The following is a 14,988-nucleotide window of genomic DNA, read 5'->3' on the forward strand; positions in this document are numbered from 1 at the left end:
GGCATTAGTTTCCTCACCCTCTTTTATGGACTGAAAGTTTGTATCCCCTGAGAACTCACACACTGAAGTGCCAATTCTCAATGAGATAGTATTTGGAGGGGGGCCTTCAGGAAGTCATTAGGTTTAGATGATGTCGTGAGGGTGGGACCCTACAATGGGATGAGTGTCCTTATAAGAAGGCAGAGAGATCATGTGAGAACACGGCAAGAGTGCCACCATCTTCCAGCCAGGGAGAGGCCTTGCCAGGAGCCAAACCTGCCAGCACTGTGCCCTTGGACTCTCAGCCCTCAGAACTTCGAGAAATAAAAGCCTGTCATGAAGCCACCCAGTTTCTGGTATTGCATTATAACAGCCTGAGCTGACTGAGACACCGTCTAAGCGGGGAGTCAGACTGGATGGTCCCACCAGCCAGGGAGGGCGTCCACCTCTGGAAAGAGTCTCCTACAGCCATTCCTGGTTAAACATTACCCGCTCCCGCTCCCTGCCCCTGCCACTCCCTCTCCCAGCCACCTCCTCGGGGAGCCATAAACGCTGCCTTCTTTGGTCTTCTCCCAGGACTGTGGTGTTCTGGAAAAAGCTGTACCGGCTGTGTCACCTCTGCTGGAAGCCAGGATCTAGAGGGGAAAGACTGAGGGTCCAGGGCAGGGGGGGACCCTAGCCCCTCCACACACACACATACATGCACACACACACTCTCGTGCACACACACACACACACACACACACAGGTGTTTCTTCTTAGTCCCATCATGCACAGGGCTCCTGCAGATCCTCCCAGGGGAGCTCATGGGCTGGGTTAATGAGCTCCTTAGGTGCCTGTCTCAGGCAAGATGCCCCAGCCTTCCTGGTTTCTGGGAAACAATAATTCAGAGAAACAGGGATGGCCTCACTGCATGGGGCATCCCACTTCAGCCTCTGCCCCCAGTCCCCTCAGAGGCAAGGAGGGCAAGGCCCAGCTGTCATGCCCACCCAGGCATTTTAAATCAGGAGCCTGCATTAGTAATACAAGAATCCAGAATATGACACCGCAAATCTCAGGAGGGGGAATCCTTGCCACATAGCACTTTACAGTATCCCAAGAACTTTCTTCTCATCTCATTCCTTCCCATCGTCAAAACAACTGTCAAACAGATATCATTTCTTTGTGATCGCCGAAACACTGAGGCTCCAGGTGATAAACTGGGTGAGTGGAGGTCCAGGACTCAGAGTCACGTCTTCTGACTCTGAAACCCAGACTTGTTTTATGCCTGGTTCTAGGGATAACAGCGGACTGCCGCTTTCCACACCTCTGCTCATAACAGACATCACTAATCGGTCGTGGTTTGGCAGATATTGCTAATCAATTGCAGTACTCTTTTTTACTAAGCTCAGAGGCGTCCATGAACTCTTTAAAACAACATTCAGCCACCATCACCTATCAGAAGATCACATCTGTAGTGTTTGCCATTCTCGTGATCCCACCTCATCGGCCATGAGCCCTCAGGTCTCAGGTACAACCCAAAATTCTGTAGTCACTAGACCGCAGGACCCTACATACTGCACGCATGCTGTTCTTGGACATTACTGGCCCCTGTTTACAATACCCCAAGAGCTACTGGCCCCTCTGGCTCCCAGAGGCCCCATCCTAGTGTGGTCTCTCTTAGAGATACAACAACCGTGCAGATACGCCTGGGACTTCGGGCCTTGCTTTATTTTTATTTTTAAAATTTTAATTAATTATTTTTTTTGAAACAAGGTCTTGCTCTATTGCCCAGGCTGGAGTGCAGTAGCAAGATCACAGCTCACTGTAGACTTCAACTCCTACGCTAGAGTGATCCTCCCATCTCAGCCTCCTGAGTAACTGGGAATACAGGTGTGTGCCACCATGCTCCGCTAATTTTTTGTATTTTTATTAGAGATAAGGTCTTGCTATGTTGCCCAGGCTGGTCTCAAACTCCTGAGCTCAAGTGATCCTCCTGCCTTGGCCTCCCAGAGTACTTGGATTACAGGCATAAACCACTGCACCCAGCCTAACAAAATTGTTTTTATCCCCACTTTACAGATCTGGAAACAGAAACACAGATGAAATTATGAACCCAAGTCACGTAGCTTGGAAGCCGGGCTCCTAACCACTGACATCAGTCTTTCCACTGCCACTCGGTCTGTTGTATGAAAACAGTCATGTATCCATCTGTTCTATCTAAGGCATTGCTTGTTTTTGCAGATATGCTTCAGGAGTGGTCTCAGAAGGTTTTGGGGTGGTTGTATTATCTGGCTTAGTTCCTGCCGTGAGCCTGGGAGTGTGTAGTTGTACCATCCTCCAGCTCATACCCTTACAGATGAGAAAATTAAGGCTCAGAGAAGGAGAGTCACTTTCCGAAAGCTGGACAGCTCCAGTGTGGGCTGTGATCTGGAGTTCCCCAAATTCCAGAGCCCAGAGGCTCTCTCTTACCTCACAGGAGCCCTCAGTCCCCACTGGCTTCTCCTCTCAGCTCAGTCCCTGGCTGCCTGTCCTTTCTTCCCTGGAACACCCTCCCCATACCTGGCCTTTGGTTTTCCATCCTCTCCACACTCCACTGTCCTCTTTCCAGAGAAGGGGCCCAACCGGAAGGCCAGTTCATATTAGGAAATTCTAGCCACGTGAGCAGCCCTAAGCCAGGGATTCTGGGCAGCTGGTGGCTTTAGGAGAAACTGAAACTTGGTTCTCTGGGGGCGGGCGGAATGGTCACTGGGGATTTAAAGGGGTGTCGCTTCCTCAGGCCTCCAGAGGGCACTGGGAAGTCACAGCTGCTGAGGGACGCCTCTGCTCCCCCATCTAAGCCATGCACCTCTGTGGGGGCAACGAGCTGCTGACCGGGACAGTGAGTACAGGGGATTGGAGATGGGGGAGCAACCCAAGGATCCCCAGTGCCAGGCAGTGAGGGCTGCAGGCGGGAGTGCCTAGTCCCAGCTCTATACTCTGAGCTGTGTGACAGAGGGCTCTGCATGCCCTTCTCTGGGTCTCACTTTCCTCCCTAGGGGATTGAAAATGAGGCATTTCCAGCTCTCACGTTGTGTGTCCAGCCTCTGGTTTAGGACTTGGCCTCTATGTACTTGCCCTCTCCTAATGTACCTGTTCCCCCGACTACCCTTACAGGAGCCTTTCCTTCCTTCTCCAAATAACTCAGGCCTGCTGGGCATGGTGGCTCACGCCTGTAATCCTAGCCCCTTGGGAGGCCAAGATGGGTGGATCACATAAGGCCAGGAGTTCGAGACCATCCTGGCCAACATGGTGAAAACCCATCTCTACTAAAAATACAAAAATTAGTTGGGTGTGGCAGGGCACGTCTGTAGTTTCAGCTACTCGAGAGGCTGAGGCAAGAGAATTGCTTGAACCCAGGAGGCGAAGGTTACAGTGAGCTGAGATTGTGCCACCACACTCCAGCCTGGGCAACAGAGAGAGATTCTGTCTAAATAAAAGAAAAGAAAAGAAAATAAGCTGGGCGCGGGGCTCACACCTGTAACCCCAGCACTTTGGAAGGCTGAGGCAGGTGGATCACGAGGTCAGGAGATGGAGAGACCATCATGGCCAACATCGTGAAAACCCATCTCTACTAAAAATACAAAAAACAGCTGGGCTTGGTGGCACATGCCTGTAGTCCCAGCTACTCAGAAGGCTGAGGCAAGAGAATCGCTTGAACCTGAGAGGCAGAGGTTGCAGTGAGCCAAGATCACACCACTGCACTCCAGCCTGGGCAACAAAGTGAGACTCTGTCTCAAAAAAAAAAAAAAAAGAAAAGAAAAGAGAGAGAATGTGGGGTTTGAAGTCAGCTCTGTCTGAGTTTGAATCTCAGGCTTCCCATCCTCCCTGCTTTCCCTCTCGCCCCCAATGTGAGCTGTGAGCAGGACACAGGGGTGAGGCTGGCCTGGCAACAGGGTGTACAGTGCCTGCTGTGGGGATTGTGGGTGCCAAGTGAGCTTCTGGGAGAACAAAGACCCTCAGGAACTCGACTCAAAGGGAAACCCTTGGCTTTATAAACGGCAGGCCAGGATGGACGGCACCAGGCCTGTCCGGGCCCCCTAAGTCCTCTGCCTCGTGCCCCTCAGGACTTTGAGGAGCATCAAAGGCAGCTGAAGAAGAAGCAGAAGAACCGGGCAGCGGCACAGCGAAGCCGGCAGAAGCACACAGACAAGGCAGATGCCCTGCACCAGGTGGGGACAACCCCTTTCCTTGTCTCTGTCTCCACTTACTGGCCCAGCCACCTCTTCACCCCACCTGCTAGCAGATCTCCCCGAAACTCCTGTATTTTTCTAGGTCACCTGAGTTTGGGATGAGGAAAGGGTCCTGTGGCTGAGATTTGGAAATGTCTGGGTGTTGAGTACAAACCATGTGCTAGGTACACACCAGGATCCAGGGACACAAAGGGTTATCCTCAGCCCAGCCTTGCCCCAAGGTGCCCACAGTCTAGGGGAAGGAAGACAGGAAGTGGAGGCAAATTGGGAGACACCAACACAATGGCCAGCTGAGGCACTGATTAAAATGCAGATTCTAGGCTGGGCATAGTGGCTCACGCCTGTAATCCTAGCACTTTGCGAGACTGAGGCTGGAGGATTGCTTGAGCCCAGGAGTTGAAGACAAGTCTGGGCAAGACAGCGAGACTCTGTCTCTACAAAAAGTAAAAAATAGCTGGACGTGGTGGTGCACACCTGTAGTCCCAGCTACTCAGGAAATCGAGGCAGGAGAATTGCTTGAGCCCAGGAGTTCAAGACAAGTCTGGGCAAGACAGCGAGACTCTGTCTCTACAAAAAGTAAAAAATAGCTGGGCGTGGTGGTGCACACCTGTAGTCCCAACTACTCAGGAAACTGAGGCAGGAGGAGTGCTTGAGCCCAGGAGTTCAAGGCTGCAGTGAGCCATGATTGCACCACTGCATCCAACCTGGGCAACAGATCGAGACCCTGTCTATAGAAAAAAAAAAGTGGATTATTCCTCCTCTGCCAGGTCCCACCTCGTAAGGCCAAGTGGGGCCCAGGGACCTGCATGGTGATCTGTGATTAATCACCTTGGGGTCAGAGTTCAGGAGGTGACCAAGATCATACTGTGAGAACTCTGGTTCAGGGTCTAGATGGGTGGGGCTTCCAGTCCCAGTTGCAAGTTACTTCCTTTACTGAGCTTCATGCTCATCTGAAAATACCATAGATGGTGGCTTAAAAACAGACATTTATTTCTCCCAGTTCTGGAGGCTGGGAAGTCCAAGGTCAAGGCGCCAGCCAGTTCAGTTGAGGTGAGGGTGCTCTTCCTGACGCGTAAGCGGCTGCCTTCTCTCTGCGTGCTCGTGGTCTCAGTGCACAGGAGAGGACAGAATGATCTCTTTCCCTTCCCTCCTTTTTGGTGTTTTTTTTGTTGTTGTTGTTGTTGTTGTTGTTTTGTTTTTGACAGAGTTTTGCTCTTGTTTCCCAGGCTGGAGTGCAATGGCACAATCTCGGCTCACCACAACCTCTACCTCCTGGGTTTAAGCGATTCTCCTGCTTCAGCCTCCCGAGTAACTGGGATTACAGGCATATGCCACCATGCCCAGCTAATTATTGTATTTTTAGTAGAGACGGGGTTTTTCCATGTTGGTCAGGCTGGTTTCAAACTCCCAACCTCAGGTTGTCCACCCATCTCGGCTTCCCAAACTGCTGGGATTATAGGCGTGAGCCACTGCTCCCACCTTTTTTTTTTTTTTAATTGAGACAGAGTCTTACGCTGTCACCCAGGCTGAAGTGCAATGGCCCTATCTCAGCTCACTGCAACCTCTGCCTCCGGGATTCAAGTGATTCTCTTACTTCAGCTTCCTGAGTAACTGGGATCACAGGCATGTACCACTAGGCCTGGCTAATTGTTGTATTTTTAGTAGAGACGGGGTTTCACGATGTTGGCCAGACTGGTCTTGAACTCCTGGCCTCAAAGTGATCTGCCCACCTTGGCCTTCCAAAGTGCTGTGATTACAGGCATGAGCCGCCACACCCAGCCCTCTCCTTTTTAATTTTTTTATTCATTTATTGTTTATTTACTTATTATTTATTTTATTTTATTTCTTTTATTTTTATTTTTTAATACAGATGGGAGTCTAGCTATGTTGCCCAGGCTGGTCTTAAACTCCTGGGCTCAAGCAATCCTTCCACCTCCACCTCCCAAAGTGCTAGGATTACAGGCACAAGCCACCATGGCTGGCCCCTTCCTCGTTTTTTTTTTTTTTTTTGAGAGGGTCTTGCTCTGTTGTCCAGGCTGGAGTGCAGTCCATGATCTTGACTCACTGCAACCTCAGCTTCCCAGGTTCAAGCAATCCTCTCACATCAGTCTCCTGAGTAGCTAGGACTATAAGCATGCACCACCACACTTGGCTAAGTTTTGTATTTTTTGTGGAGACAGAGTTCCTCCATGTAGCCCAGGCTGGTCTTGAACTCCTGGACTCAATTGATCCACCTACCTCAGCCTGCCAAAGTGCTGGGATTACAGGCTTCAGCCACCGCTCCCAGCCTCCCTTCATCTTCTAATAAAGCCACCAATCCTATCAGATTAGAACCCTATCCTCTATCCTAGGACCTTATTAATCTAAATTACTTTCTAAGAGCCTTGTCTCTAATTGTAATCACACAGGGGGTTATGGCTTCAACATATAAATTTTGGAGGAAACACAATAGAGTCTATAGCACATAGGTAGTGGCATATTGGGTGGTCTGAAGAGGCGATGAGCCAGGCTTGGTGGCTGACACCTGTAATCCCAGCACTTTGGGAGGCTGAGGTGGGTGGATCACTTGAGGCCAGGAGTTGAAGACCAGCCTGGCCAACATGGTAAAATCCCATCTCTACTAAATATATAAAAATTACCCACACATGATAGCTAATTAGCCAATCCCAGTAGCTGGGATTATAAGCATGTGGTAGCTAATTAGCCAGTGCCAGTAGTGGGATTACAGGCACATGGTGGCTTATTAGCCAATCCCAGTAGCTGGGGCATGAGAATTGCTTGAATCTGGGAGGTGGAGGTTGCAGTGAGCTGAGATTGTGTCACTGCACTTCAGCCTGGGTGACAGAGACTCTGTCTCAAAAAAAAAAAAAAAAAAAGATGAAGTATGAGCTGATCTTTAAGGATGAATGAGAGTTTCCCCAGAGGATGAAGGTAAGAAAACACTCTGGGGACAAATGACACAGTTCTGGCACAGGCGTGGGGAGCAGCACCCTGTAGACTTGGTGAGAGTGAGGACTGGTGCTCAGAATGGTGCCTAGGAGACCCATGCGTTCATTTATTCTTTCCTTCCGGAAACGCCTGTTGAGTGTCTCCCGTGTGCCAGGCACTGTTCTAAGCACTGGAGATAGAGCTGTGGACACATAGACAAAAACCCACCCTAGCCCCACCCACAGGGCTCCTATTCTCCTGGGGAAGCCAGACCAACAAACAAAGGATCCCTGCAGTGGTCAGGATGTCAGACGGTGTTAAATCCTGTTGGGAAAAAAGGGAAGAGGGAAGGAACGAAATTGCAATTGTCACCCCTTGAGTGGTGATGTTTGATTCTCCTGAAGGTGGCAAACAAATGAATAAATGAATGAGTGAGTGGCTCAGCTCCTGGAAGGGAGTTGAAGCCTTTGGAGAATTTAGGCGAAGGGTGACGTAATGATACAGTTTAGAAATGTTCATCATTCCACCTGCAGAGACAGAGTCTGGGAGTGGGGCCGCTGGTGGCTTTCAGGCCTGTTAGAACTTTGAGTCCAGGGCCAAAACCACATTTCTAAGCAAAACACCCTTGGAACTTCTTCTTTCAAAGTGTCCAGAAAAGGGGGTGGGGGGGACTGAAGGAAGTCGTTCAATTTATTCAGCCCTATGAGATGTAGACATAAAATTCTTTCTGCATTTTTATCATTACTGTCATCATAAATGGTTATTTAGAACTGCATATTGATAGTGTCTCAGAGGTTCTCAGAACTGGCGTTCAGCAGAATAGAACTTAATAAATACTGATTCAGGGATGCAGAATCGAACACACTCGTGCTGTCAACCTGTAAAACAAGCCCCTGAATCTTCCCACAGTGCTCGTAGGAGCGAGTTCTGGGCCCTCTAAAGGCCTGGCAGTGTTAGTAAGCAGTCCAGGACAGTATGACACCAAGTTGCCACGGGAAGGCCCTGTTGGGATTTGCAGGGGGGAGGGAGGTGGAAGGGTGTCCAGGCAGAGGAAACAGGAAATGTGGCAGGGAAGCAGAGTTCATGTGACGGTCAGGAAGGGAGGGGAGCAAGAAAGAAGGCGGGAGAGAGAAGACCAGAAGTCTGAGCTGCGGCCACCACGCAGGCCTGGAATCCTACAACAGGGAATTTGATGGGAGCCTCTAAAGGGCTTTAACCTGCAATTAATGACGTGGTTGCCAAATGACTCCTGTGGGCAAGAGAATGGGTGGTTTGGGGGGCACATGGGTTGGCAGCCCATGGAGATCCCAGGTGAGAAATGGCACCAGCTCAGGGTACCAGTGATGGGATGAGAGCAGGCAGCTCTGAGCCCCCTCGGGGTGGGATGGGGGATACTTGGTAGATGGTTATGAAGGGCTGGCCAGGCACTTGGCATCTTTCTCCTGAAGTTGAGGACCCTGGAAAGAGGCCAAGGCTCTTACAGGGCCCCTGACACTGGCTGAGTTCCCCTCCTCGCCCATCTACTTCTCTGCAGCAGCACGAGTTTCTGGAGAAAGACAACCTCACCCTGCGGAAGGAGATCCAGGCCCTGCAGGCCGAGCTGGCGTGGTGGAGCCAGACCCTGCACGTGCATGAGCGCCTGTGCCCCATGGATTGTTCCTCCTGCTCAGCTCCAGGGCTCCCGGGCTGCTGGGACCAGGCTGAGGGGCTCCTGGGCCCCAGCCCACAGGGACAACATGGCTGCCCGGAGCAGAGGGAGCTGTTCCAGAGCCCGGACTCCTGCTCCCCAGCTCAGCCACTCTCTCATGATTCACCCGGCCTCCTCCAGTCCCCTCTGCCCTCACTGTCCCTTAGCCCCACTGTGGTTCCCAAACCTCCTGTCCAGCTGTCCCCTAGCCCTTTCCTGTTTTCTTCACACACTGGCTTCAGCCTGCTGGGGTCTTCCTCTAAGCTCAGTGCCCTCCAGCCCAGCCTCACAGCCCAAACTGCCCCTCCACAGCCCCTCGAGCTGGAGCACCCCGCCAAAGGGAAGCTGGGGTCCTCTCACGACAACCCTTCCTCTGCCCTGGGGCTTGAGTGTTTGCAGAGCAGAGAACACAAACCTGCTCTCTCAGCGGCCGCTTGGCAAGGGCTGGGTGTCGATCCCAGCTCTCACCCTCTCCTGGCCTATCCTCTGCTCTCCTCTGCTCAAGTCCACTTCTAACCTGGTCCTTGGAGCTGGGTTGGCCCCTTCTTTGGGCTCAGGAAGCAGCCTTAACACATAGGCATCTCCTCCCTTGCTACTCAGGGCTGCCCTGCTTGACTGACCAGCTGGTCCAGGATTTCACAGTGGAAAAGGAAGCCATCACTGATGCCTCCCACTGTGACAGGCCCTGTCACCATCAATGTCTTGTTTCAACCTTACAGTTGACCTGAAAAACTGCGATTATCACTCCACTTTTTCAGATGAGGAAACACAGCCTCAAGGAAGCCAAATGACAAATCCAAGGTCACGAAATCTTTCCTAGGCCTGAAGCACTACCCTCTGCTCCTCCTCCTCCTCTCGTGGCCCAGGCAGACTAGGGGCTGAAATCCTGGAAACTGAGGGCTGATGTGAGAAGGTTTGCGTGCTGGGAGCAGGAAAGGGCTCTCCCTGCTGCTTCGTGATCCCAGGGCCAGAGCCCTGCAGTCCCAACAACCCTGACCCAGCTGGGGCAGGTCCAGAGTGGGCAGAGGCCAAGCAGAAGCTCCGAAGTGGACTTTTGCTTCCCCTTCCCCTAGTAGTGTTTTCAGTGCCAAGAAGCTGAACCTGGCCAGGGGCAGTGGCTCATGCCTGTAATCCCAGCACTTTGGGAGGCTGATACGGGTGGATCACCTGAGGTCGAGAGTTTACAACCAGCCTAACCAACATGGAGAGACCCTGTCTCTACTAAAAATATAAAATTAGCCAGGCGTGGTGGTGAATGCCTGTAATCCCAGCTACTAGGGAGGCTGAAGCAGGAGAATCGCTTGAACCTGGGAGGTGGAGGTTGCAGTGAGCTGAGATAGCGCCACCGCACTCCAGCCTGGGCAAGAGCGAAACTCTGATTCAGAAAACAAAGAGGCTGAACCTGTGGGCTGGAGCTGGGGAGAGGCCTAGAACAGGCCCATCTGGGATTTCTACAGCCTGGGTACCCATAGTCACACCAAGGCTTCTGGAAGATTCTGTAGGGTCAGCTCTCCAGGCTGTTCCCAAATAGCTCCCTGCCTCCCCACTGCCCCTAAAGCCACAGCGGAAGAGCCATTCATCTCATAAACAAAAAGCAAGAGGGAAGAGTGAGGAAGGACCCTGTGCAAGGTTATTTTCAAGCAGTGATGGACTTACACCTGACAGCAGGGCGGTTACACGTTTCCTGGTAGCACCCACTCCTGTGTGGCCCCCAGGCCCCTATTGCCCTCAGACCCCTCCTAAGCAGTTTCCTCACTGCTCTTTGGCCTGGACTGATGGCAGGAAGAGCAGGGCCCAGGACTAGGAGGGGGCTCAGTGATGGTGTCTGCTTCAAGAGGGGGTTTTGTACTCTGACTCCAGGATAAGCACTCTAAGGGGGGTTGGGGAGAGAAACCCTGGCTTTTCACCCAGGTTTCACACACACGTAAATGAAACACTATGTTAGTATTTAACACATTCCTGGATGCTGAGCACAAGTCTTGGCACATACGTGATGGCAAATAAAGTGTTTTGCAATCTTTTCTGCTTTGCCTAGTTGCTTCAAGCTCTGGTTGTAATCCATAGAGTCTTTGAAAGAAGAGAGAATAATAGAGATGGGCAACCCCTCATGAACCACCTGATTAATCTCCCTCCCATACTACAGATGAGGAAACCGAGGCTCAGAGATGAGATGGACTTGCCCAAGTGTATTAGTCAGTATTCTCTAGAGAAATAGAACCAAGAGGATATGTGTGTGTGTGTGTCTGTGTGTGTGTGTGTGTGTGTGTGTGTGTGTGTGTGTGTGTGTAGAGAGAGACAGAGATTTATTAACTTTTTGGTTTTGAGACGGAGTTTCGCTCTTGTTGTCCAGACTGGAATGCAATGGTGCAATCTCGGCTCACTGCAACCTCCGCCTCCTGGATTCAAGTGATTCTCCTGCCTCAGCTTCCTGAGTAGCTGGGATTAGAGGTGCCTGCTACCATGCCGGTAATTTTTGTATTTTTAGTAGAGACAGCAATTCGCCATGTTAGGCTGGTCTCAAACTCCTGACCTCAGGTGATCTGCCCGCCTCGGCCTCCCAAAGTGCTGGGATTACAGGCGTAAGCCACCACATCCCACTGAGAGAGATTTATTTTAAGAAATTGGCTAGGCTGGGCATGGTAGCTCATGCCTATAATCCCAGCACTTTGGGAGGCTGAGGCTGGTGGATCACATGAGGTCAGGAGTTCAAAACCAGCCTGACCAACATGGTAAAACTCCGTCTTTACTGAAAATACAAAAATTAGCTGGGCATTGTGGCATCGACCAGTTATCCCAGCTACTAGGGAGACTGAGGCAGGAGAATCCCTTGAACCCGGGAGGTGGATGTTGCAGTGAGCCGAGACTGCACCATTGCACTCCAGCCTGGGCAACAAGAGTGAAACTCCATCTCAAAAAAAAAAAAAAAAGAAAAAGAAATGGACTCATGTAATTATGGAGGTTGGCAAGTCCAAATTCTTCAGGGTGAACTGTCAGGCTGGAGCCCCAGGAAAGTGCTGCTGTTGCATTTCGGGTCCACAGGCCACCAGCTGCACAACTTACTCTGGCTTGGAGAAGGTCAATTTTTTTGTTCTATTCAGGTCTTCAGTTGATTGGCTGAGGCCCACCTACATTATGGAGGGCAACATGCTTTATTGAAAGCCCACCAATTTCAATGTTGATATCATTCCAAAACACATTCACAGAAACATTAAGAATAATGTTTAATCACATATGTGAGCACTGTGGCCCAGCCAAGAGGGCACACGCAAGTAACCATTGTGCCAGGTTCACACAGCAAAGGGAAGTCACAGGGCTGTGGATGGCAGCATTCACGGTCACCAGCCGATTCAGGGAGAGCAAACTGGTGGGAGGGAAGCCAAGATGCTATTGATTGGAGGTGGGCTGGAGTCTGGGACAGGAGTCAACATGCTCTGAGCATGAGGACTCGGTGGGTGATGAGGATACCACGTTGCGTTGTGTCTGTATACCCTAAAGTACAGCAGGCTCTGTGCTGTTTTAGGTGGATTAACTCAATGATGCCTCTAGTAACCCTGTGACGTATGCTTCTCATCCCTAAGAAGAGGAAATTTTCTTTGAGCTAGAGCTGTAAGAAAAAGAGAGAAAGAGAAACTGAGGCCTAGAGGTGGTAAGTAATAAGTCCAAGGTCACAAAGCTATGAAACTGTATAGACTTGATTCAATAATCAGGATCTCTTAGCCACAGGCAACCCAGCCTTCAACCTTCCTGGACTGTCCTTGCAGGCCAGGACTGCAGGGGCAGCACATGCTAACAGATATGACCCAAGAAGGTAAAACTCTACCCCACCCTCAAACAAATAGATGGAAGTGATTCAATTAATGCTGATATGCTCACATGATGGACTACTGAAGAGCTGAATAAAGAATGCTTGGCTGGGCATGGTGGCTCACACCTGTAATTCCAGCACTTTGGGAGGCCGAGGCAGGTAGGTCACAAGGTCAGAAGTCGAGACCAGCCTGGTCAACATGGTGAAACCCTGCCTCTACTAAAAATACAAAAATTAGCCAGGCATGGTGTGGTGAGCCTGTAATCCCAGCTACAGCTACTCAGGAGACTGGGGCAGGAGAATTGCTTGAACCTGGGAAGCAGAGATTGCAGTGAAAAAAAAAAAAAGAATGCTTTGGGCCAGGCACAGTGGCTCACGCCTCTAATCTCAGCACTTTGGGAGGCTGAGGCGTGTAGATCACTTGAGGTCAGGAGTTCAAGACTAGCCTGGGCAACATAGTGAAACCCCGTCTCTTCTAAAAATACAAAAATTAGCTGGGCATGGTGTCACGTGCCTATAATCCCAGCTACTCAGGAGGCTGAAGCAGGAGAATCGCTTGAGCCTGGGTGGCAGAGGTTGCTGTGAGCTGAGATCGAGCCACTGCACTCCAGCCTGGGTGACAGAGTAAGACTCTGTCTCAAAAAATAAATAAGTAAAATAAAAGAATGCTTTGAAGACTGTTTAATAAGGTCAGAAGATGCAACATATTAAGTAGAAAAACAGAATATTTAACTGTCACTATAGTTTGACATTACATTTGTTTAAAATCATAAACAGAAAAAAGAGTGGGAGGAAATGTAGATTTCTGAGGAGGGATAGGTGCTAATTTCTGTGAGTCCCTAAATGTGTAAACATAGCTACCACTGTAGGATAAACCTCCTGCAAGGCCGAAAATGTCCTAGAAATATATATCTGGGTGCATTCATGATCTGTTGCTGCATAATAAACTACTCCCAAACTTAGTGTCTTTTTTTTTGTGTGTGTGTGAGACAGAGTCTCACTCTGTTGCCCAGGCTGGAGTGCAGTAGCACAATCTTGGCTCACTGCAATCTCCGCCTCCCAGGTTCAAGCAATTCTCCTGCCTCAGCGTCCTGAGTAGCTGGGATACAGGTGCCTACCGTCACCCCCGGCTAATTTTTGCATTTTTAATAGAGACAGGATTTTGTCATGTTGGCCAGGCTGGTCTTGAACTCCTGACCTCAGGTGATTCACCCGCCTTCGCCTCTCAAAGCTCTGGGATTACAGGCGTGAGCCACCACACCCTACCCCCTTATGTCTTAAATAACAAACACATACCATCCCAGGGTCTGGGCTGATAGCATTCATCCCAGAGTCTTTTTTATTTTTTTGAGATGGAGTTTCACTCTTGTTGCCCAGGTTGGAGTGCAATGGCGTGATCTTGGCTCACTGCAACATCTACCTCTCAGGTTCAAGCAATTCTCCTGCCTCAGTCTCCCAAGAAGCTGGGATTACAGGCACACCACACCCAGCTAAATTCTGTATTTTTAGTAGAGACGGGATTTCGTTGTCCAGGCTGGTCTCAAACGCCTGACCTCAGGTGGTCTGCCTGCCTTGGCCTCCCAAAGTGCTGGGATTACAGGTGTGACTCACACCATGCCCAGACTCATTTACCATATTCTATTCACTAGAGGCAAGTCACTAGGTTCAGCCACATGCAAGGAGAGAGGATTACACAAGGGCATGAAAACCAGGCAGTGGACTCCTGGGGGCTGTCCTGGAAGCTGCCTACCACACTGGGTAAGAACCAGAGCCTTCTCTGGCTCTCTTCTCATTCCCTTCATCACCAGCACTGGTCATTGGCTTTCTTTGGAAAGGGTATTTCAGAAGGAAACACTCTGCATTCCTTTACAAGAGTGGCAACGTCCCCAGCAGTGAGCAGAGATCTACTGAGTTCTGGATGAGAGAGTTGGAAACTTCCTTTGTGCTCTCACTGAGTGGGACCAGAGAACTCCATCATCCACAGAAGGGCCTCACAGAGTCTTTTCAGTTGCATCAGCTGGAATAGGGGAAACAATGGTTGAGGTTGAGAAACTGAGGCTTAGGATAGAAGGAACCTCTCTGGTAAGTAAAAAAGTGAAACAGATGCAGAAGCCAGGGTCATGAAAGCACCAGCAGCAGCAAAGTGGCCTTGAGAAATCTTTCTTTCTCTCTTGCCTTTCTTTCATTGAGTCATTCTGTAATCCGTTCAGTCACATTGTCAGTCAGTTAATACATATTAAGTGCCTGCTATGTGCCAATCCCTGCTCTTAAGGTACTAATAATAAAATCAAGAGAGACAGATAATAAATCACAAATAAGTAAGATAATTCCAAGAATGTTATAATCTATAAAGAAAGTAAAACAGAGAAAGTTTGACA

General features: G+C 50.1%; 1 protein-coding gene across 2 annotated transcripts; it reads left to right on the top strand.

Moving 5' to 3' along the window:
• Positions 1-2,700: 2,700 nt before the first annotated feature.
• On the top strand, positions 2,701-10,826 carry BATF2 (basic leucine zipper ATF-like transcription factor 2). Of its 2 annotated transcripts, XM_064364756.1 has the most exons (3): positions 2,701-2,839; positions 4,065-4,169; positions 8,653-10,826. In XM_064364756.1, exons 1-3 carry the CDS (start codon positions 2,801-2,803, stop codon positions 9,319-9,321), a joined length of 813 nt encoding a protein of 270 aa, XP_064220826.1. In that variant the 5' UTR covers positions 2,701-2,800; the 3' UTR covers positions 9,322-10,826. The 2 variants fall into 2 exon arrangements, with proteins under 2 accessions (XP_064220826.1, XP_012318441.2); XM_012463018.3 differs by lacking the exons at positions 2,701-2,839; positions 4,065-4,169 and adding an exon at positions 5,687-8,429.
• The last annotated feature ends 4,162 nt before the right edge of the window (positions 10,827-14,988 follow it).

This window comes from Aotus nancymaae, unplaced genomic scaffold (genome assembly GCF_030222135.1).
Source record: "Aotus nancymaae isolate 86718 unplaced genomic scaffold, 86718_ANA_hifiasm-v0.15.2.pri h1tg000059l, whole genome shotgun sequence".
NCBI classification, from domain to species: domain Eukaryota; kingdom Metazoa; phylum Chordata; class Mammalia; order Primates; family Aotidae; genus Aotus; species Aotus nancymaae.

Bases quoted from the DNA above. Each gene is read 5' to 3' on its own strand.
- BATF2 (XM_064364756.1), top strand. From the start codon at position 2,801: ATGCACCTCTGTGGGGGCAACGAGCTGCTGACCGGGACA. The intron at 2,840-4,064 runs GTGAGTACAGGG...CGTGCCCCTCAG, and splicing joins ACGAGCTGCTGACCGGGACA to GACTTTGAGGAGCATCAAAG. The intron at 4,170-8,652 runs GTGGGGACAACC...ACTTCTCTGCAG, and splicing joins AGGCAGATGCCCTGCACCAG to CAGCACGAGTTTCTGGAGAA.